The following is a 22,940-nucleotide window of genomic DNA, read 5'->3' as shown; positions in this document are numbered from 1 at the left end:
AGTGAATCTTGGCTGAAAAGTAAGGAAAATAACTGTGAGGAAGAGATGACCAGCTTGAAATAAAGCCTGAAGACCTCACCTCCCACTTGAGAGAGAGAAGCAGCTGAAAGCCATCAGCTTGCACTCTGACATCTCAAACAGAGAGGGTGAGGGGTTGAGACCAGATCTATGATTTCACACCCCTGTCTCGGCCCCTAGGCCTGACCATTCATTCAAACTCTCAATAAAAACGGATTACCAGACCCTGCGCAGGGAACACATCTGGGAAAACAGCTGCAACCTTGGAGACCAGCACGGGACAAGCTATCTCTGGGCAATAAGGAACAACTAAAGAGAATCCCAGGAACCAGGTAAATAATCGCCAGAAGCCCTCCGCCCTCATGATCCATTGGGTCAAGGCCCCACTGCCGCCTCGTATCGCCAGCCTCCAGTCCTGGCTCCACGACGCACCCTTCCCCAAGGCTGGCCGGGTCTGGATGTCGCCATCCCCTATTCCGAGCTACAGACCTCGCAGCTGAACTCTTAAAGAGAACCTCCCTTCTTCCTCACGGTGCTCCAGCTCCGCACAATGTACTGAGCCTCGCCAGCCACCGTAGGCGAGGTCGCGGCGCGTCCGTGACGTCACTTGTGCGCGCTTCTGCCGCACTAAGGGAAACATGGCTCTATCGCGGCCAGTGAGGCTCTTTTCCCTCGTGGCTCGGTTGATCCTGGCGCCCCGACGAGGTTTCACGGTCCGCAGTCCCGACGAACCCCTGCCGGTGGTGCGCATTCCAGTGGCTCTACAGCGGCAGTTGGAACAACGGCAGAGCAGGCGGCTGAATCTCCCGAGGCCGGTGCTGGTTCGACCTGGACGGCTGCTGGTCTCGGCGCGGCGGCCGGAGTTCAACCAGCCGGCGCGCCTCACACTGGGCCGTTGGGAGAGCGCGCCGCTAGCCTCTCAAGGCTGGAAGAGTCGACGCGCGCGTCGGGACCACTTCTCCATCGAGCGCGCGCAACAGGAGGCGCCAGCTGTGCAAAAGCTCTCATCCGAGGGCAGCTTTGCTGACCTGGGCCTGGAGCCCCGTATGCTGCACGCACTACAGGAGGTTGCGCCTGAAGTCGTTCAGCCCACAACCGTGCAGTCTAGCACCATCCCCCAACTACTTCGCGGCCGCCACGTCCTTTGCGCCGCAGAAACCGGCAGTGGCAAGACTCTCAGCTACCTCCTGCCGCTGTTTCAACGGCTCGTGGGCCAGCCAAGCCTGGACTCCCTTCATATCTTCGCTCCCCGAGGCCTAGTCCTTGTTCCTTCCCGAGAACTGGCCCAACAGGTGCGGGCTGTGGCCCAACCCTTGGGCCGCTCCTTGGGCCTGCTGGTGCGGGACCTGGAGGGAGGCCACGGCATGCGTAGGATCAGGATGCAATTGTCCAGACAACCTTCAGCAGATGTGCTAGTGGCCACTCCAGGGGCTCTGTGGAAGGCCCTGAAAAGTCAACTGATTAGTCTGGAGCAACTCTCGTTCTTGGTGTTGGATGAGGCTGACACACTGCTGGATGAAAGCTTCCTGGAACTGGTGGACTACATCTTAGAGAAGAGCCACATAGCAAACGGCCCAGCTGACTTGGAAGACCGCTTCAATCCCAAAGCTCAGTTAGTGCTGGTAGGAGCCACATTTCCCGAAGGTGTAGGCCAGTTGCTGAATAAAGTCGCCAGCCCAGATGCTGTCACCACCATCACCAGCTCCAAGCTCCACTGTATCATGCCTCATGTGAAACAGACATTTCTGAGACTGAAGGGAGCAGATAAGGTAGCCGAGCTGGTGCACATTCTCAAGCATCATAACAGAGCAGAAAGGACTGGCCCCTCAGGAACTGTTCTGGTGTTCTGTAATAGCTCCAGCACTGTGAACTGGCTGGGATATATTCTGGATGACCACAAAATCCAACACCTAAGGTTGCAGGGGCAAATGCCAGCCTTAATGAGGGCAGGAATCTTCCAGTCCTTCCAGAAGAGCTCCCGAGACATACTTCTCTGCACAGACATAGCCTCTCGGGGCCTGGATAGCACTGGTGTGGAGCTGGTTGTCAATTATGATTTCCCCCCAACGCTGCAAGATTACATCCACAGAGCAGGGAGAGTGGGCCGTGTGGGGAGCGAGGTTCCAGGCACCGTCATCAGTTTTGTGACCCATCCCTGGGATGTGAGCCTGGTTCAGAAGATTGAGCTGGCGGCTCGCCGAAGGAGAAGTCTTCCAGGACTAGTATCCTCGGTGAAAGAGCCTTTGCCGCAGCAACCTGATTTTGACAAATCTGATTAAAATGTGATGCTAGAACAGGGATCTTTCCCAGTATCTTGGATGGGTGACCACATTTGTGAGTGGGAGGCTCTGGGCTGCCGTCAGCTCCTTGAGGGTAGGATGAACTGCCATGTGACTTGGAAAGGTAAGATGCTAGCCAGCATTGGAGAAGAAGCTGCTGAGCATGGCTTTATGTAGTCTTTCACAAGACACAAGTGGATTTTGACTTTGTATCATGTCATGATTTCTAACAATAAATGATGTTTTTATGTGCCTCTAAGAATATTTAGCACTGGGGCGGAATTCAGTAGTTTCTGAGGATTCATACCCCAGACTGCCACATCTAGGACAAAGGCTCTTTCAGTTGATGTTTTAATTTATAAACATTGAGTTTTTATTTCCTGCCCCCAAAAAGGTATCCATTAAGCCCCCAGGGAAAGGAAAGGAAATGTGACCAGCAGTAGACAGAGTTCTTCACTAACAGCGCCCAAGACGAATGGGCATCTTGGCGAAATCTCTCTGGAAGGTACCGGCAGGAAAGTAAAGGGTAGACTAACACAGAAGTTTTGCTTGTACTTCTATCCCAACTCGGTGGCCAAGAAAGAGGAGAGATGATTAAACTGTTTTACAAAACTGGCAAGATAACCATATAGCATTTTTTAAATATATATATATATACAAAAAAATTACAAAAATTAACCCGGTGTGGTGGGACGTGCCTGTAGTCCCAGCTACTCGAGAGGCTGAGGCAGGAGAATCACTTGAACCTGGGAGGCAGAGGGTGCAGTGAGCCGAGATCATACCACTGCACTCCCTGGGGGACAGAGCAAGACTCCATCTCAAAAGAAAAAAGCCGGGTGTGGTGGCTCACGCCTGTAATCCCAGCACTTTGGGAGGCTGAGGCGGGAGGATCACCTAAGATCAGGAGTTTAAGACCAGCCTGGCAAACATGGCAAAACCCCATCTCTACTAAAAATACAAAAAAAATTAGCTGAATGTGGTGGTACACACCTGAAATCCCAACTACTTCGGGGACTGAGGCGCAAGAATGGCTTGAACCCGGGAGGCGGAGGTTTCGGTAAGCCAAGATTGCACCTCTACACTCCAGCCTAGGTGACAGAGCCAATACCCTGTCTCAAAAAAAAAAAAAAAAAAAACAGAATCCTGAGCCCCACTCCAGATGGGATTAAGCTCTCTAAAGTTTGACCCGAGAATACTGTCTTTGTAAACTCCCCTGGGTGATACTCCGGCCCTTCTAAATCGATGAACCATTTGTCTATGCTGTACTGCCTTTCCCAGAGTCCCAGCAAATTCCTGTAAGGCTGTGTACCCCCACAAGACCAGAGGGATGCTTCCGGACAAGTACTCTCTCCAGAGCGTTGGAGAATCTGAGTGATGTCTTGCTAGCCCTCCCGCCGGAACAAACTTCCCAGGAACCATACCCTTGATATTTTACCTCCTACCACTCCCTGCAGGCCGTCTGCTGTAATTAGCACCACACTAAAGCAACATATGAGAGAAGGTGCTGTGATTCTCAACCAGGGTGACCCAGTCTCCAAAGATCAGGCCGTCTCTACCTCCTGGGCATATCCCCTGTGCAATAACCCCACTAAATAAATGTCCCATGTTTGTTTTTTCAAGGCCAGTAACAGGGAGACCTCTCCTAAAGGTCATCTCTTTGGTAGGAAGTTCTTGGCCACACTGAACCAAAGGCTGCTCCCAGTATGGTCCTAATCAGGCTAAGGGCAGAGTTGCCTGTTTCTTTGAGTAGGACCAAATCACCTTTTTTATATGTAAAAAAAAATAGACACAAGATCTAGCTATGTTACCCAGGCTGGTCTCAAACTCCTGGGCTCAAGAGATACTCCTGCCTCCACTTTCCAAAGTAGAATGACAGGCGTGAGTCAGCATGCCTGGCCCAAATGACCTTTTGGTACCTCTTTACAGTGCTGACCTGGGCTGCTGCTGGGGGCTAAACCTCATCCTTTCATAGTGATGAGACTGTCATTGTTTGCCTATTTAAAGAGAGGGCAGTGTAATGATAAGGTTATGATTTTGTACTGTTACTTTTTTTTTTTTTTGAGACAGAGTCTTACTCTGTCACCCAGGCTGGAGTACAGTGGCACAATCTCGGCTCATTGCAACCACCACCTCCCAGGTTCAAGCAATTCTTGGGCCTCAGCCTCCTGAGTAGCTGGGATTACAGGTGCACGTCAACATGCGCAGCTAGTTTTTATAATTTTAGTAGAGACAGGGTTTTGCCATGTTAGCCAGGCTGGCTGTGAACTCCTGGCCTCAAGTGACCCACCTGCCTCAGCCTCCCAAAGTGCTGGGATTACAGGCGTGAGCCAAGGCGCCTCACCAGTCATTTGGGATTCTTATCTTGTCATGAATTTGTTTGAATTTTATGTTAAAATAGGTTCACCTGTAGACGTGGCATTTCATCTCTATAATCCCAGCACTTTGGGAGGCCAAGGCAGGAGGAGCACTTGAGGCCAGGAGTTCCAGGTTACAGTGAGCTCTGATGGTGCCACTGTACTCTAGCCTGGATGACAAAGTGAGACCCTGTTTCTGAAAAAAGAATAAATTTTTTTTTTTTTTTTGACACAGAGTCTTGCTCTGTCACCCAAACTGCAGTGCAGTGGCCAGATCTCAGCTCACTGCAAGCTCCGCCTTTAAGGTTCACGCCATTCTCCTGCCTCAGCCTCCCGAGTAGCTGGGACTATAGGCGCCTGCCACCTCGCCCGGCTAGTTTTTTGTATTTTTTAGTAGAGACGGGGTTTCACCGGGTTAGCCAGGAGGGTCTCGATCTCCTGACCTTGTGATCCGCCCGTCTCGGCCTCCCAAAGTGCTGGGATTACAGGCTTGAGCCACCACGCCTGGCCAAAAAGAATAAATTTTTAAAATAGAACCATCATGTGCACTTCATACAGTCATTTGGGAGCCTCATTTTGCCTTAGAGCACATTTAACATACCTCCCAGTGTACATCACCTTTTTTTTTTTTTTTTTTGAGATGGAGTCTTGCTCTGTCGCCCAGTCTGGAATGCAGTGGCGCAATCTTGGCTCACTGCAAGCTCTGACTCCCGAGTTCACGCCATTCTCCTGCCTCAGCCTCCTGAGTAGCTGGGACTACAGGCGCCCGCCACCACTCCCGGCTAATTTTTTGTGTTTTAAGTAGAGACGGGATTTCACCATGTTAGTCAGGATGATCTTGATCTCCTGACCTCGTGATCCGCCCACCTAGGCCTCCCAAAGTGCTGGGATTACAGGCATGAGCCACCGCACCCGGCCACACCACCTTTAAATGTAATGAACTTGTCCTCACATTCTTTTTTTTTTTTTTTTTTTTTTTTTGAGACAGAGTCTGGGTCTGTCGCCCAGGCTGGAGTGCAGTGGCCAGATCTCAGCTCACTGCAAGCTCCGCCTCCCGGGTTTACGCCATTCTCTCGCCTCAGCCTCCCAAGTAGCTGGGACTACAGGCGCCCGCCATCTCGCCCGGCTAATTTTGTATTTTTTTTAGTAGAGACGGGGTTTCACCGTGTTAGCCAGGATGGTCTCGATCTCCTGACCTCGTGATCCGCCCGTCTCGGCCTCCCAAAGTGCTGGGATTACAGGCTTGAGCCACCGCGCCCGGCCCACATTCTTAATAGCTACAAATCTGGAGCCCCAAACGAAGCCCTGCTGACAGAATGCCTCTCTGCTACCTGTATGACCTTGGATAGATCCCTAACCTCTTGGCTTTCTTGAGTCTTAGGTGGTAAAAATGTGAGGGTGCTACGAATTTACATTTGGGGCAGAACAAAGTCAAGAAGAGCCTGTATGTTTTCAGTCTTCTTAATTGGAATGTATTCCCTCTCCTATTGAAACCGCCATTGCAAAATTACAACCGAGACAGTGAAAGAGAGTTGATCTAACCCCCATCTTGCTTGTAACCTCCAAGCTGTCCTTGTTCATTCCTGACCATAGGCTGAACTAACTTTGGGAGGAACTTAGTTTATAATTTATAGTTTAAAACAAAGAAGATAACAGCCCTTTCCCAAAAGAAACCCCCTTTTTGCCTGGGGACTAGACTGCCTTTGTAGGACTAACACAGCCAAAAGATTAGAAATTATGGTTTAGGAGTCATGCAGCTAGAAGCTACAGGGTTCTTTTTTCTTTTTTTCTTTTTTTGAGATGGAGTCTCACTCTTGTTGCCCATGCTGGAGTGCAAAGGCGCTATCTCGACTCACTGCAACCTCTGCCTCCCGGGTTCAAGCAATTCTGCCTCAGCCTCCTGAGTAATTGGGATTACAAGCGTCCACCACCACACCCGGCTAATTTTTTGTATTTTTAGTAGAGATGGGTTTCACCATGTTGGCCAGGCTGCTCTTGAACTCTTGACCTCAGGTGATCCACCCACCTCGGCCTCCCAAAGTGCTGGGATTACAGGCGTGAGCCACTGCGCCCAGCCGAGGCTACAAGATTCTGACCATTCCCCAAATTGTTCTTGGGGATAACATCACTATATAAAACCTAAGATCATACTCACTTCAGCAATACATATAATAAAATTGGAACTATAGAGAAGATTAGCACGGCCCCTTGTGCAAGGATGACATGCAAATCCATGAAGCGTTCCATATTTGTTAATGTTTTAATTTTTTAAAATTATATACATAGGCCAGGTGTGGTGGCTCACGCTTGTAATCTCGGAACTTTGGGAGGCCAAGGCAGGTGGATCACTTGAGGTCAGGAGTTGAAGATCAGCCTGACCAACATGGTGAAACCTCATCTCTACTAAAAATACAAACATTAGCCAGTGTGGTAGAGGGTGCCTGTAATCCCAGCTACTCAGGAGGCTGAGGCAGGAGAATCACTTGAACCTGGGAGGTGGAGGTTGCAGTGAGCCGAGATCGTGCCACTGCACTCCAGCCTGGGCAACAAAGTTAGACTGCGTTTCAAAAAAAAAAGAAAAAATATATATGTATATGTGTGTGTGTGTGTGTATACATATATACATACATACGTGTCATATATGTTATATATTATATATACAACATAATATCAGTGTTTGAGATATTCTGCAGAGCCTACGCTTGATTGGCTGGGCACAGTGGCTCACACCTGTAATCCCAGCACTTTGGAAGGCCAAGGCAGGTGGATCCCTTGAGGGGGGATTTTGAGAGCAGCCTGGCCAACGTGACAGAACCCCGTCTCTACTAAAGTTACAAAAATTAGCTGGGTGTGGTGGACCAGGGTGGTGTCAGCTGATCCATGAAGTGCAAGGTCTTTTTTATTTTATTTATATTTTTTGAGACAGAGTCTCACTCTGTTGCCCAGGCTGGAGTGCAGTGGCGCAATGATCTTGACTCACTGCAAGCTCCCCAAGGGATTCTCGTGTTTCAGCATCCTGAGAAGCTGGGATTACAGGTGTGCACCACCACGCCCAGCTAACTTTTGTTGTTGTTGTTGTTTTTGAGACAGAGTCTCCTCTCACTCTGTCACAAGGCTGGAATGCAATGGCTGGATCTCAGCTCGCTGCAACCTCCACCTCCTGGGTTCAGTATTCTCCTGCCTCAGCCTCCCAAGTAGCTGGGACTACAGACGCATGCTACCACACCCAGCTAATTTTTGTATTTTTAGTAGAGACAGGGTTTCACCATATTGGCCAGGATGGTCTCAATCTCTTGCCCATCGTGATCCGCCCACCTTGGCCTCCAAAAGTGCTGGGATTATAGGCATGAGCCACCGCATCCAGCCTAATTTTTGTTTTTTCAGTACAGATAGGATTTCACCATGTTGGCCAGGCTGGTCAGCCTCCCAGAGTGCTGGGATTACAAGCATGAGCTGCTACGCCCAAGTCAGCTCCCTATGATTTCATCTCTGACCCAGCCAATCAGCTTTCCCGACTCACTGCCCACCACCCACCAAATTATGTTTAAAAACTCTGATCCCTGAATGTTTAGGGAGACTGATTTGAGTAATAATAAAACTCAGTCTCCTGCACAGCTAGCTCTGTGTGAATTACTCTTTCTCTTTTTTTTTTTTTAATTACTCTTTCTCTATTGCAATTTCTCTGTCTTGATAAATCAGCTTTGTCTAGGCAGTGGCAAAGGGAACCCGTAGGGCAGTTACACTTTGCGTGTGTCCAGATCTCACTTGTCCTTCAAGTCCAGCTGGAAGGAGCCTTCCATGATCCCTTTGTCCATCCCAATCTCTGCCTCTCCTGCTGTTGATTGTTTAGCACCAGTGCGTGGCTACCTATCTCTTAGATTAATCTTGCCTCTCCAGTTCATCTCAGAATTTAGATTTCTCTTGCCCTCCTGTGGTCACTGGGACTTGCACCAGCCAACAGATGTGCCCCACAGAGTGGCTACTAGGCATTTGTAGGGACGGCTGGATGGGAGGGCCCAGGCAGGATTCCTCTCTATCTCTGCCCTGCTCTCCTCCACAAAACCCTGAAGGCCCAAAGCCTGCCCCTTAGGTCACAGATTCCTTATGTGACTTCACTGGGTAGTGATGACCTCACAAGCTTTCACAGTTTCCATGGCAGCGTGACTACACACCTGTGTCCTAGGGAAACCTCCCTACCATTTCTCTGTGAGATACCAATCTGTTTGGTTGGCTGAGAGACAATGTCTGACCGGATCCTCTATATTCTCTCTAACATGTCCTCTGTCCCCTGGGAGGGCAGCGCAGCAGGTAGGCATACAGGGGGCATCTATACAGGAGGCGTTGCTGTACCCACAGCTTCACCTGGCTGACATGTTCCTTTTGGGCTGGCCCACCACACCTCAGAGCTTTCCTAGCCATAAGTAATATCGAGGGCGTGGCCACTCAGGGATCCACAGTCTTCCTGCTCACTGCTAAGGGCAAGTGAAATGTCATCTGAGCAGGTGTTCAGACAGGTTCTCATCCTTTTTTTTTTTTTATTGAGACGGGGTCTTGCTATGTTGCTGGGGCTGGTGTGAATTTTTTGTTTTGGTTTGGTTTGGTTTGGTTTGAGACAGGGTCTCTGTCGTCCAGGTTGGAGTACACTGGCATAATCACAGCTCACTGAAACCTCAACTTCCTGGGCTCAGGAGATTCTCCCAACTCAGTCTCCCTAGTAGCTGGGACTACAGGCATGCGCCACCACACCCAGCTAATTTTTTCTATTTTTAGTAGTGACAGGGTTTCGCCATGTTGCCTAGGCTCGTCTTGAACTCCTGAGCTCAAGCGATCTGCCCACTTCAGCCTCCCAAAATGCTAGGATTACGGGCGTGAGGCACTGTGCCTGGCCCACCAATTAGTATTAGATATTTTTATTTTACTCTTGCTCTGTCACGCAGGCTGGAGTGCAGTGGCACGATATTAGATCCTTTTTTTTTTTTTTCTTTTTTGCGATGGAGTCTCACTCTGTCGCCCAGGCTGGAGTGCAGTGGCCAGATCTCAGCTCACTGCAAGCTCTGCCTCCTGGGTTCATGCCATTCTCCTGCCTCAGCCTCCCGAGTAGCTGGGACTACAGGTGCCCGCCACCTTGCCCAGCTAGTTTTTTTGTATTTTTTAGTAGAGACGGGGTTTCACTGTGTTAGCCAGGATGGTCTCGATCTCCTAACCTCGTGATCCGCCCGTCTCGGCCTCCCAAAGTGCTGGGATTACAGGCTTGAGCCACCGCACCCGGCCTTTTTTTTTTTTTTTTTTTGAAACAATGTCTCGCTCTGTCACCCAGGCTGGGGAGTGCAGTGGTGCGATCTTGGCTCACTGCAACCTCCACATCCCAGGTTCAAGCGATTCTTCTGCCTCAGCCTCCCAAGTAGCTGGGACTACAGGTGCCCGCCGCCACGCCTAACTAATTTTTTGTATGTTTAGTAGAGATGGGGTTTCACCATGTTGTCCAGGCTGGTGCTCCTGGACTCAAGTGATCCTCCCTCCTCAGCTTCTCAAAGTGCTGAGATTACAAGCGTGAACCACCACACCCGGCCAACAGTAGGTCATTTTTTACAAAACTTGAAAATAGGCCGGGCGCGGTGGCTCAAGCCTGTAATCCCAGCACTTTGGGAGGCCGAGACGGGCGGATCACGAGGTCAGGAGTTTGAGACCATCCTGGCTAACACGGTGAAACCCCGTCTCTACTAAAAAATACAAAAAGCTAGCCGGGCGAGGTGGCTGGCGCCTGTAGTCCCAGCTACTCGGGAGGCTGAGGCAGGAGAATGGCGTAAACCCGGGAGGCGGAGCTTGCAGTGAGCTGATATCCGGCCACTGCACTCCAGCCCGGGCGACAGAGCAAGACTCCGTCTCAAAAAAAAAAAAAAAAAAACTTGAAAATAATTTCCATTAAAGCCTGAGATGTGACAGACCTTAAGAAATGTATTCTTTGGAAGGGATGAGGAGGATCTCCTGGTCTCCTGCTGCTGCCACAGGCTCCACATAACTGCTTTCACAACCAGCATCTTGTCTTAGGGGACACACAGAGGTGACAGGCCAAGGCTGTGTCTGGGATGAGAAGAAGATGAAAGGACTTCTTAGGAAGAGACATGAGAGACGGGAGGCAGCACAGTGTATAAGGTAAAAATGACTAATTCTGGTTTTCTTTCCAGCTGCAGTGCCTGCCACTTCTCCCACACCTGGGCACTACCATGTTCTCTACCGAGGGTGTGGAGAAACTCAGGTAGGCTGGCATGGGGAGACGTACTGCCTGGTTGGTGGCTACCGGGCCTATGGGGATACCCCTTTGGCCACCTCGACAAAGGCTGAAGCAGAGAAGCTGGCCCCCAGCCGTGCTCCCAAGAGACGTCAAGCTACAACAGAGTCAGATAAAGACCTTGGTTGCTCTAGCCCCAAAATTCGGCGCTTGGAGTATAGTGGCAGGAGACTGACCCCACAGAAGCTTGCTGGATGAGCCATTTGGGAGAAAGGACAAATGTTTAGCTGTCTGAGACAGCTAATGCCTCTTCTGCAGTGACCTCCTCTGCCCACCACTGCAGATAGAGCCTGAGTCATTCTACCCAAGCCTTCCTCATCCAGAAGCCCCCTTCCATGCTAACTACCCATGGGCAAGGAGCCTCAGAAACTGTGGTTTAAAATGAGAGGTTGCTTTGAACATCCCAACGCTGAAGCTGGCCTGGAAGAAAACCTGATGTTCCTCTATTCATCTCTCCAGAGTCCCTTTTTGGGCAGAAGAAAGAAAAATCTGTACTCTGCTAGCCAAGGAGTCAACTGCAGAAAGAGGGTGCAGCATAGCCTAGCAGGGGCCTAGTCTACCAGATGGGCTTTTGCTTTGAGTCACTGCCAGCAACTACCAGCACAAACCAGGAGGGCCAGGACTTGCTGAAACTGGAAGAAGCAGCCCATGGGTAGTCACAGCAGGAGAAAGGCTCCTGCTGGGCATCTCAGGAGGTAGAAGAAAGAGACCTAGGGAGACCTGCCACCTACATCAAGAGCAATATGGAGGAAGTTGAAAAACATCCCCCCTGAAGCTCATGTGTTCCTTTATTTCCTGCCCATTATGGCCCCAGTGAGGTCCCTACTGCTCAATTTTTTAAAAAATGATTTAAAAAATTATTTTTCCATAACAGTGTTTGACTTGATCTTTCTTTCTTTCTTTTTTTTTTTTTTTTTTGATGGAGTCTCGTTCTGTAGCCCGGGCTGGAGTGCAGTGGCACTATCTCGGCTCACTGCAAGCTCTGCCTCCCGGGTTCACACCATTCTCTTGCCTTAGCCTCCCGAGTAGCTGGGACTACAAGCGCCCACCACCATGCCCAGCTAATTTTTGTACTTTTAGTAGAGATGGGGTTTCACCATGTTGACCAGGATGGTCTTGATCTCCAGACCTCATGATATGCCTGCCTTGGCCTCCCAAAGTGCTGGGATTACAGGCATAAGCCACCGCGCCTGGCCTCTTTCTTTTTTCTTCTTCTTCTCCTTCTCCTTCTTCTTCTTCTCTCTCTCTCTGTCTCTCTCTCTTTCTTAGATGGGGTCTCGGCCAGGCACGGTGGCTCACTCCTGTAATCCCTGCACTTTGGGAGGCTGAGGCAGTGGATCACCTGAGGTCAGGAGTTCGAGACCAACCTGGCCAACACAATGAAACCCTGTCTCTTACTAAAAATACAAAAAATTGGCCAGGCACAGTGGCTCACGCCTGTAATCCCAGCAATTTGGGAGGCCGAGGCGGGCAGATCATGAGGTCAGGAGATTGAGACCATCCTGACTAACATGGTGAAACCCCGTCTCTACTAAAAATACAAAAAATTAGCCAGGCATGTTGGTGGGCGCCTGTAGTCCCAGCTACTCAGGAGGCTGAGGCAGGAGAATGGCGTGAACCTGGGAGGCGGAGCTTGCAGTGAGCCAAGACAGCACCACTGCACTCCAGCCTGGGCAACAGAGTGAGACTCTGTCTCAAAAAAAAAAAAAAAAAAAAAAATTACGGAGCATGGTGGTGGGCCCTTGTAATCCCAGCTACTCAGGAACCTGAGGCAGGAGAATCGCTTGAACCTGGGAGGCAAAGGTTGCAGTGAGCCGAGATTACGCCACTGCACTCCAGCCTGGGCGACAGAGTGAGACTCCGTCTTATTAAAAAAAAAAAAACGCCGGGCGTGGTGGCTCAAGCCTGTAATCCCAGCACTTTGGGAAGCCGAGACAGGCAGATCACGAGGTCAGGAGATCGAGACCATCCTGGCTAACACGGTGAAACCCCGTCTCCACTAAAAAATACAAAAAAAAAAACTAGCCGGGCGAGGTGGCTGGCGCCTATAGTCCCAGCTACATGGGAGGCTGAGGCAGGAGAATGGCGCAAACCTGGGAGGCGGAGCTGAAATCCGGCCACTGCACCCCAGCCTGGGCAACAGAGCTAGACTCCATCTCAAAAAAAAAAAAAAAAAAGATGGGGTCTTGCCGTGTTGTCCAGGCTGGTGTTGAACTTCTGGGCTCAAATGACACATCTGCCTCGGCCTCCCAAATAAATAAAAATTTAAAAAAAGAAACACAGAACCTGGACGGCCACAGTGGCTCACACCTGTAATCCCAATACTTTGGGAGGCCGAGGGAGGAGAATTGCTTGAAGGCAGGAGTTCAAGATGAGCTTGGGCAACTAGTGAGATCCTGTCTCTACAAAAGTAAAAATAGGTATGGTGGTGTGCACCTGTAGTCCTAGCCACTTGGGGGGGATGAGGCATGAGGATCGCTTAAAGCCAGGAGTTGAAGGCTGCAGTAAGCTATGATCACACCACTGCATTTCAGCAGTCTGGGTGACTGGGTGGCACAACGAGACCTTGTCTCAAAAAATAAAAAAATAAAATAAAAGCCAAAAAAATGTAGAGCCCAGTCAGTCTTTCCGTGTCTCTGTGTGTGTGTGTGTGTGTGTGTGTGTTTGAGTGTTAGAAGAGAGAGGAAATGACTAAGAAGATGCTGTTCAATCTATCAATCCACCCGTCCATCCATTCGTTTATTCAACAAGTATTTATTGGGCACTTTTTTTTTTTTTTTTTTGTAGAGACAGAGTTTTCTCTCCTGTTGCCCAGGCTGGAGGGCAGTGGTGTGATCTCGGCTCACCACAACCTCTGCCTTCCGAGTTCAAGCGATTCTCCTGCCTCAGCCTCCTGAGTAGCAGGGACTACAGAGGCATGCCACTAAGCCCAGCTAATTTTTGTATTTTTAGTAGAGATGGGGTTTCACCATATCGGTCAAGCTGGTCTCAAACTCCTAACCTCAGGCGATCCATCCTCCTCGGCCTCAGCCTCCCAAAGTGCTGGGATTACAGACATGACCACCACACCCAGCCTATTGAGCACCTCTTACATACCAGCCACTGTGCTGGTTGCTTGAGATATACTGGTGAATGAGAAACCCCTCCCCTCAAGGCACCCACAAACAATATAATTTGTTTATAGAGACAAACAAACAATATAATGCTTTGTTGTTGTTGTTGTTGTTGTTTGAGATGGAGTCTCACTCTGTCGCCCAGGGTGGAGTGGCGCCATCTCGGCTCACTGCAAGCTCCGCCTCCCAGGTTCACACCATTCTCCCGCCTCAGCCTCCCCAAACAATATAATTTTAGATAACTGTAACTGCTATAAAGAAAAATGAAACTGGATAAGTGAATACAGTGATGAGGTGTGCTGTGTTACACAAGGTGGTCAGGGAAGGCTTCTCTGAGATGATGACACTGTGGCTGAGATGTGAGGGAGTCATGTGAGGAGTCGAAGGGAGAGCATTAATGGAGGAAATTTCAAGTATAATGGTAAGAATGAGACTGATTGACCAGGTGCAATGGCTCAAGCCTGTAATCCCAGCACTTTGGGAGGCCGAGGCGGGCAGATCATGAGGTCAGGAGACCAAGACCATCCTGGCTAACACGGTGAAACTCCATCTCTACTAAAAATACAAAAAATTAGCTGGGTGTGGTGGCGGGCACCTGTAGTCCCAGCTACTCAGGAGGCTGAGGCAGGAGAATGGCGTGAACCCGGGAGGCGGAGCTTGCAGCGAGCCAAGATCGCGCCACTGCACTCCAGCCTGGGCGACAGAGCGAGACTCTGTCTCAAAAAAAAAAAAAAAAAGAATGAGACTAATCGGTTTTTGTTGTTGTTGTTGTTTTGTTTTTGTTTTTGTTTTGAGGTGGGGTCTCACTCTGTCTCCCAGGATGGAGTACAATGGTGCAATCTTGGCTCGCTGCAACCTCTGCCTCTATGGTTCAAGTGATTCACCTGCTTCAGCCTCCCGAGTAGCTGGGACTAGAGGCACATGCCACCACACTCGGCTAATTTTTGTGTTTTTAGTAAAGATGGGGTTTCACTATGTTGGTCAGGCTGATCTTAAACTCCAGACCTCAGCTGATCTGCCCACCTTGGCCTCCCAGGGTGCTAGGATTACAGGTGCGAGCCAACACACCCGGCCTACAAGACTGACCAATTTGAGGGCCAGCAGAAAGGCCAGTGTGGCCAGGGAGGAAAGATAGAGGAGACTTAAAGATGTGGTTGCTGGGAGGCCAAGAGGGAGGGTCGCTTGAGCCCAGGAGTTTGAGACCAGCCTGGCAACACAGGGAGGTACCCTTTCTACAAAAAATCAAAAAATCAGCTGGGTGTGGTGGTGCATGCCTGTGGCCCCCAGCTACTCAAGAGGCTGAGGTAGGAGGACTGCTTGAGCCTAGGAGGTATAGTCTGCAATAAGCCATGATCCTGCCACTGCACTTCAGCCTGGGCAACAGAGTGAGACTTTGGGAGGCCAAGGAGGGCGGATCAACTGAGGTCAGGCGTTTGAGACCATCCTGGCCAACATGGTGAAACCCCATCTCTATTAAAAAATACAGAAATTAGTCAGGTGTGGTGGCAGGCGCCTTAATCCCAGCTACTTGGGAGGCAGAGGCAGGAGAATCATTTGAACCCGGGAGGCGAAGGTTGCAGTGAGCTGAGATCGAGCCATTGCACTCAAGCCTGAGGGACAACAGCGAGACTTCTCTCAAAAAAAAAAAAAACCGGTGGTGGGAGAAGGAAGGAAGGAAGCAAGCAAGCATGGGCCAGACCATAGCGGGCCTTGCCAGCCATGGTAAGGAGAGTGGATCTTGTTTTAAATATAATGGGAAGTCATGGAGGAATCTGAATAAGGTAGGGAAGTAATCTGATGTAGATGCTAAAAAGATGCCTCTGACTGCTGTGTGCCATGGTAGTGAGGTGCTGGCTGTTACCAGGGAGACTGTCTCTCTCCGCAGTTGGGACAGCTGGTGCTGGGGATTGGGGGTGGAGGAGCAATCAGCAGAGAAGAAACACCATGACGTTTGTCCCAAGTCCACGTGTATCAGCGGCCCAGAAAAAGGTGGCACTGTCAGCAACTTACTTGTCCTTAGGGGTCCCAGCAGCAAGACTGTTGCTCCTCCCCGCAACATGCATACCGTGGAGGCCAGGAAAGGTCCTCATAGGTTTCCCTAACTTGGGTTAGAGGAAGGAGACATAGGCCCTGGGCTCCCAGAAAGTCCCCCATGACAGTCTCCATTAACCCCCCAGAGTCTCTCATCTGTGGTACGACTGAAGCAGATTGGTGGTTCCTGGATGGACTGGATAGGTTGGCAGTTCCTGAACCTGAAACAAATAGACTCATCTGGGGCTCTTAAAAAAGAGTGATCCTGGCCAGGTGTGGTGGCTCACACCTGTAATCTCAAAAAAAAAAAAAAAAAAGGTGGCTGGGTGTGGTGGCTCATGCCTGTAATCCCAGCACTTTCAGAGGCCAAGTGGGAGGACTGCTTGAGCCCAGGAGTTTGAGACCAGCCTGGGGAACAAAACAAGACCCTGTCTCTACAAATTTTAAAAGAAAAGTACTGTTAACTTTTATAAGGGCCATAATGGTATGGTAATTGCCTTTTATTTATTTATTTTATTTTTCAGAAACAGGGTTTTATTATGTTGCCCAGGCTGGCCTCAAACTCCTGGGCTCAAGCAATCCTCCTGTTTCAGCCTCCCCAGTAGCTATGACTACAGGAATGGCCCAGTGCATCTGGCTTGTAGTTGTCTTTAAAAAGGAGCCATTACCATTTATTTATTTATTTAGAGACAGAGTCTTTCTCTGTCCCCCAGGCTGGGTGCAGTGGCACAATCTCAGCTCACTGCAATCTCTGCCTCCTGGGTTCCAGCAGTTCTCCTGTCTCAGACTGCCGAGTAGCTGGGATTATAGACACCCTCCACAACACCCAGCCAATTTTTGTATTTTTACAGAGATGGGGTTCACCATGTTAGTCAGGCTGGTCTCCAACTCCTGACCTCAGGTGATCCACCTCAGCCTTCCAAAGTGCTGTGATTTCAGGCATGAGCCACGCGCCCAGCCTAAAAAGAGCCCTTACCTTTTAGAGAGGCATACTTAAAAATGGATGAAATAGGTGTCTATGATTTGCTTAAAATAATCTGTAGAAAGGGGTGAGTGAGAGCATAAATGAAATAAGATGGACCATCATTTGATAATCGTTGAAACTGGGTGATGGCTACATGGGAGTTAATACACTTTTCTCCCTCCTTTCTCATGTATTTGCAATTTTCCCTATAAAAAGTGTTTTGGTCTGGTCACAGTGGCTCATGCTTATAATCCCAACACTGTGGGAGGCTAAGGTGGGAGGATCGCTTGAGACCCGGAGTTTGAGACCAGCCTGGGCAACATGGTGAAATCTCGTCTTTATCAAAAAAAAAAAAAAAAAATTAGCTGGGTGTGGTGGCCCCACCCTGTAGTCCCTGCTACTCAGGAAGCTGAGGTGGGAGGATCACCTGAGCCCCGAAGTTTGAGGCTGCAGTGAGCCACGATGGCACCACTGCACTCCAGCCTGGGCCACAGAGTGAGATACAGTTTCCAAAAAAAAAAAAAAAAAAAAAACTTTTGCGTTGTTGTTTTTAACTAAGCTGCTCAGATTCACCCAGATTCGGAGTCAGTGAGATCTCACGTGGTCAGTTTCACAGGAGGGCAGGCTTTCTGCATAAAAACAGGAAGCTCAGAGAGCTCTGGGGCAGGGTGTGCTGTGACTTCACTGTGTTTTTGCAGAAACAGATCTGATAGCCCTCGGGGATGAGCAGACTAGGTTAAGCAAAAGAGACAGCAAGTCTGAATTTGAGGTTAAATGTGAAATCACACATGCTGCCTAGTAGATGTTTGGTCAGCACTGGCTTCTGGATCCTGGGGCCCCTACAGAGCCCACCCTCCACCCCCATGTGCTTATGCCAGCACATGTGATAGCTGGAGACTTATCCAGCCACCTCACTGCACACCCCAAATGGCCAGCACCAGTGGGTGATCAGGAAAGGATGCCCAGACAAACTGATAGGTGTAAGGAATTTGAGGCCGGGCACAGTGGCTCACACCTGTAATCCCAGCACTTTGGGAGACTGAGGTGGGCAGATCACTTGAGGTCATGAGTTTGAGACCAGCCTGGCCAACATGGAGAAACCCCCGTCTCTACTAAAAATACAAAAATTAGCCAGGCATGGTGGCGTGTGCCTGTAATCCCAGGAGGCTGAGGCAGGGGAATCACTTGAACCCAGGAGGTGAGGGTTGCAGTGAGCTGAGATTGCGCCACTGCACTCCATCCTGGGTGACAGAGCCAGAATCTGTCTCAAAAAAAAAAAAAAAAAAAAAAAAGATGTAAGGAATTTGAGGCCTTTCCTAGAGGCAGCAGCTGAAAGTGGAGGGATTGAAGGAACCCCTCCTCTGACCAGCTGCTCAGTTTTCTCACCTACACAATAAGACTGGTTCCTTAAGTACACAGCCACATGAAAAAAAGCAAAAACCAGGGCCAAGCGCAGCAGCTCACTCCTATATTCCAGCACTTTGGGAGGCTGATGCGGGAGGATCACTTGAGGCCCGGAGTTCAAGACCAGCCTGACCAACATGATAAAAACCCGTCTCTATTAAACATGCAAATATTTAGCCAGGAGTGGTGGTGGGTGCCTGTAGCCTTGGTTACTCTGGAGGATGAGGTACGAGAATCTCTTGAATCCTGGAGGCAGAAGTTGCAGTGAGCCGAAATTGCACCACTATACTTCAGCCTGACCAACAGAGCGAGACTTCATCTCAAAAAAAAAAAAAAAAAAAAGAAAAGAGAAAGAAAAATAAAACAGACTTTTGGGTCAGGCCCTCCGGGAAGATGACTATAGTACAAGGGGCCAAGGTTAAAGTAGATGGTGGTGAGTCAAAACTGAGCAAGAACCAGCTGAAGAGATACCTGAAAGCCAAGAAGAAAGTGGCAGAGAAGGCGGCCACGCAGTAAGAGCTCAGTGAGAAACAGCTAAGCCCAGGTCACTGCTGCTGCCACCAACCATATCACTGACAATGGTGTGGGTCCTGAGGAGGAGAGCCTGGACCCAAATCAGTACTACAAAATCCACAGCCAAGGCCAGGCCCGGTGGTTCACGCCTGTAATCCTAGCACTTTGGGAGGCTGAGGCGGGCAGATCACTTGAAGTCAGGGGTTCGAGGCCAGCCTGGCCAACATGCTGAAACCTCATCTCTACTAAAAATACAAAAATTAGCTGGGCATGGTGGCGCATGCCTGTAATTTCAGCTACTTGGGAGGCTGAGGCAGGAGAATCGCTTGAATCTGGGAGGTGGAGGTTGCAGTGAGCTGAGACTGCGCCACTGTATTCCAGCCTGGGCGACAGAGTGAGACTCTGTCTCAAAAAAAAGATTTGCAGTCAGGTAGGTCAATGGGAAAGATCCATACCCCAACAAGATCCATGTAGACATCTCCCTCACTGACTTCATCTAAAAATACTGTCACCTACAAACTGGGGATCTCCAGCCTAAGGTGGCAGGTAGGAGCCATGCCAAAAAAGCTTCTGGAGGAAAGCCGAACTTCTATGATTTTTTTTTTTTTTGAGATGGAGTTTCACTCTTGTTGACCAGGCTGGAATGCAGTGGCACAATCTCAGCTCACTGCAACCTCCTCCTCCCTGGGTTTAAGCAATTCTCCTGCCTCAGCCTCCCTAATAGCTGGGATTACAGGCATGCACCACCACGCCTGGCTCAGTTTGTATTTTCAGTAGAGACGAAGTTTCCCTATGTTGGTCAGGCTGATCTCAAACTCCCAACCTCAGGTGATCTGCCTGCCCTGGCCTCCCAAAGTGCTGGGATTACAGGCGTGAGCCACAGTTCCCGGCCATGAACGTCTATGATCTTGGAGCAGAGGGGGTCAAGTTGTAAGTCATGGCCAAATTCAGGAATTATAAATCGGAAGAATAATTCTTATTAATAACAGACTGTGTTGGGGAAACATAATTGGAAATCAGGGGAATCCTGGGAAAAACAAAGAAGAGTGAGCGGAGCTTCATTCCCTATGAGATCACACTGCTGTGGCCTTGCTTGCATATATTACCTCATCTTCACTTTGGCCTCAAAGACAAGGAAACAAGGTTTGGTCAGAGATACTTGGACTTGATCTTGAATGACTTTGTGAGGCAGAAATTTATCATCTGCTATAAGATCATCACATGTATAATAAGTTTCTTAGGCCAGGCACAGTGGCTCACGCCTGTAATCCCAGCACCTTGAGAGGCCAAGGCAGGCAGATCGCCTGAGGTCAGAAGTTCAAGACCAGTCTGGACAACATGGTGAAACCCCACCTCTACTAAAAATACAAAAATTAGATAGGCGTGGTGGCAGGCGCCCATAATCCTAGCTACTCAGGAGGCTGAAGCGGGAGAATTGCTTGAACCCAGGAGGTGGAGGTTGCAGTGAGCCGAGATTACACTACTATACTCCAGCCGGAGCAGTAAGAGCAAAACTCCATCTCAAAAAAAAAAAAAAAACATTTATTGGATGAGCTGGGATTCCTAGAGATTGAAACTCCCATGAATGAACATCATCCCAGGGGGAGCTATGACCAGCCTTTCATCACTTATCACAACAAGCTGGACATGAACTGCTCCAGAACTCTACCATAAGATGCTAGTGGGTAGTGGCATTGACCAACCAGGTTTATGAAATTGCATTCCAGTTCTGGAATGAAGGAATTGATTTGACGTAAAATCCTGAGTTCAGCACCCCTGGGTTCTGCATGGCCTATGCAGACTATCGTAATCTCATGTAAATCACAGGGAAGATGGTTCCAGGGATGGTGAAGCATAATACAGGTAGTTACAAGGTCACCTACTATCCAGATGTCCCAGAGGGATAAGCCTGCAATATTGACTTCACCCTACTCTTCCAGAGGATCAGCATGATAGAAGAGCTTGAGAAAGCCCTGGGGGTGAAGCTGCAGAAAGTAACCTCTTTGAAACTGAAGCAACTGGCAAAATTCTTGATGATATCTGTGTGCAACGCTATTGCATGCCCTCCACCTAGGACCACAGCCAGGCTCCTTGACGAGCTTGTGGGTGAGTTCCTGGAAGTGATTTGCATCAATTCTACATTCATCTGTGATCACCCCCAGATAATGAGCCCTTTAGCTAAATGGCACCACTCTAAAGAAGGTCTGACCCAGCGCTTTAAGCTGCAATGCCTACACTGATCTAAATGATCCTATGCAGCAGCAGCAGCTTTTTGAAGAACAGGTCACAGGTGATGATGAGGCCATGTTCATAGATGAAAACTTCTGTGCCGCCATGGAATACAGGCTGTCCCCTACAGCTGCCTGGGGCATGGGTATTGACCGGGTCACCATGTTTCTCACAGACTCCACTAGCAACTCGGAAGGCTGAGGCAGGAGGACTGCCTGAGCCCAGGAGTTTGAAGTTTCAGGGAACAACACAGTGAGATCTTGTCTCTAAAAGGAAATTTTTTTTTTTTTTTTTTTTGAGACAGAGTTTCGCTCTAGTTGCCCAGGCTGGAGTGCAGTGGCACGATCTCAGCTCACTGCAACCCCCGCTTCCTGGGTTCAAGCGATTCTCCTGCTGCAGCCTCCCAAGTAGCTGGGATTACAGGCGTGCACCACCACACCTGGCTAATTTTTGTATTTTTTGTAAAGACGGGGTTTCATCATGTTGCCTAGGCTGCTCTCTAACTCCTGAGCTCAAGCAATTGGCCTCCTAAAGTGCTGGGATTACAGGCATGAGCCACCATACCCAACCTTTTAAAAATTTTCTTTTCTCTTTTCTTTTCTTTCTTCCTTCTTTTTTTCCTTCCTTCCTTTCTTCTTTCCTTCCTTTCTTTTTCTTGTTCTCTTTTTTTATCTTACAAAAAATGTTTCAGAAAAGGTATTTTATTTATTTATTTATTTTTTTATTATTATTAATTTTTTTTTTTTTTTTTTGAGGTGGAGTCTCGCTCTGTCGCCCGGACTGGAGTGCAGTGGCCAGATCTCAGCTCACTGCAAGCTCCGCCTCCGGGTTTACGCCATTCTCCTGCCTCAGCCTCCCGAGTAGCTGGGACTACAGGCGCCCGCCACCTAGCCCAGCTAGTTTTTTTTTTTTTTGTTTTTGTTTTTGTTTTTTTTTTTTTTTTTTTTTTTTTTTTTTGAGACGGAGTCTTGCTCTGCCACCCAGGCTGGAGTGCAGTGGCCGGCTCTCAGCTCACTGCAAGCTCCGCCTCCCGGTTCACGCCATTCTCCTGTCTCAGCCTCCCGAGTAGCTGGGACTACAGGCGCCCGCCCGTCGCCCGGCTAGTTTTTTGTATTTTTAGTAGAGACGGGGTTTCACCGTATTAGCCAGGATGGTCTCGATCTCCTGACCTCGTGATCCGCCCGTCTCGGCCTCCCAAAGTGCTGGGATTACAGGCTTGAGCCACCGCGCCCGGCCTATTATTATTTTTGAGATGGAGTCTTGCTCTGTCGCCCAGGCTGGAGTGCAGTGGCACAATCTCAGCTCACTGCAAGCTTTGCCTCCTGGGTTCACGCCATTCTCCTGCCTCAGCCTCCCAAGTAGCTGGGACTACAGGCGCCCGCCACCATGCCCGGCTAATTTTTTGTATTTTTAGTAGAGACAGGGTTTCACAGTGTTAGCCAGGATAGTCTCGATCTCCTGACCTCGTGATCTGCCCACCTCGGCCTCCCAAAGTGCTGGGATTACAGGCGTGAGCCACCGCACCCAGCCAGGTATTTTATTTTTAAGACAGGGTCTTGCTCTGCCCCAGAGGCTGGAATGCAGTGGAGCGACCCTAGCTCACTGTAGCCTCTAACTCCTGGGCTCAAGCAATTCTCCCACCTCAGCCTCCTGAGTAGCTGGGACTACAGGCTTGTGCCACCATGCCCAGCTACTTTTTAAACAATTTTTAGAGAAGGGGGTCTCACTATGTTTCCCAGGCTGGTC

The 22,940-nt window shown here is 49.4% G+C and overlaps 2 protein-coding genes, 1 non-coding gene and 1 pseudogene across 4 annotated transcripts; all 4 read left to right on the top strand.

The window, feature by feature from the left end:
* Positions 1-512: 512 nt before the first annotated feature.
* Positions 513-2,553, top strand: DDX28 (DEAD-box helicase 28). The gene has a single exon (XM_033219762.1). The coding sequence runs from the start codon at positions 657-659 to the stop codon at positions 2,295-2,297; it is 1,641 nt and encodes a 546-aa protein (XP_033075653.1). The 5' UTR covers positions 513-656; the 3' UTR covers positions 2,298-2,553.
* Positions 2,554-6,798: 4,245 nt separating this feature from the next.
* LOC117088827 lies at positions 6,799-6,904 on the top strand. The gene has a single exon (XR_004439357.1). It is a non-coding gene; the product is annotated as a U6 spliceosomal RNA (small nuclear RNA).
* A 1,411-nt stretch (positions 6,905-8,315) lies between these two features.
* Positions 8,316-11,813, top strand: DPEP2NB (DPEP2 neighbor). Of its 2 annotated transcripts, none has more exons than XM_033219761.1 (2): positions 8,316-8,959; positions 10,837-11,813. In XM_033219761.1, exons 1-2 carry the CDS (start codon positions 8,893-8,895, stop codon positions 11,136-11,138), a joined length of 369 nt encoding a protein of 122 aa, XP_033075652.1. In that variant the 5' UTR covers positions 8,316-8,892; the 3' UTR covers positions 11,139-11,813. The 2 variants fall into 2 exon arrangements, 1 of the variants encoding a protein (XP_033075652.1); XR_004439241.1 differs by having other exon boundaries at positions 8,868-8,959; positions 10,700-10,963.
* Positions 11,814-18,845: 7,032 nt separating this feature from the next.
* Positions 18,846-21,395, top strand: LOC117088615 (annotated as a pseudogene).
* Positions 21,396-22,940: the final 1,545 nt, after the last annotated feature.

The sequence above is a fragment of the Trachypithecus francoisi genome, unplaced genomic scaffold (genome assembly GCF_009764315.1).
Source record: "Trachypithecus francoisi isolate TF-2019V2 unplaced genomic scaffold, Tfra_2.0 Lachesis_group10, whole genome shotgun sequence".
In the NCBI taxonomy this organism is placed as follows: Eukaryota; Metazoa; Chordata; class Mammalia; order Primates; family Cercopithecidae; genus Trachypithecus; species Trachypithecus francoisi.
The sequence above is the reverse complement of the archived record's forward strand: the minus strand, read 5'-3'. Positions and strand labels throughout refer to the sequence as shown.

Bases quoted from the DNA above. Each gene is read 5' to 3' on its own strand.
- DPEP2NB (XM_033219761.1), top strand. From the start codon at position 8,893: ATGTCTGACCGGATCCTCTATATTCTCTCTAACATGTCCTCTGTCCCC. The intron at 8,960-10,836 runs GTAGGCATACAG...TTTTCTTTCCAG, and splicing joins CTGGGAGGGCAGCGCAGCAG to CTGCAGTGCCTGCCACTTCT.
- DDX28 (XM_033219762.1), top strand. From the start codon at position 657: ATGGCTCTATCGCGGCCAGTGAGGCTCTTTTCCCTCGTGGCTCGGTTG.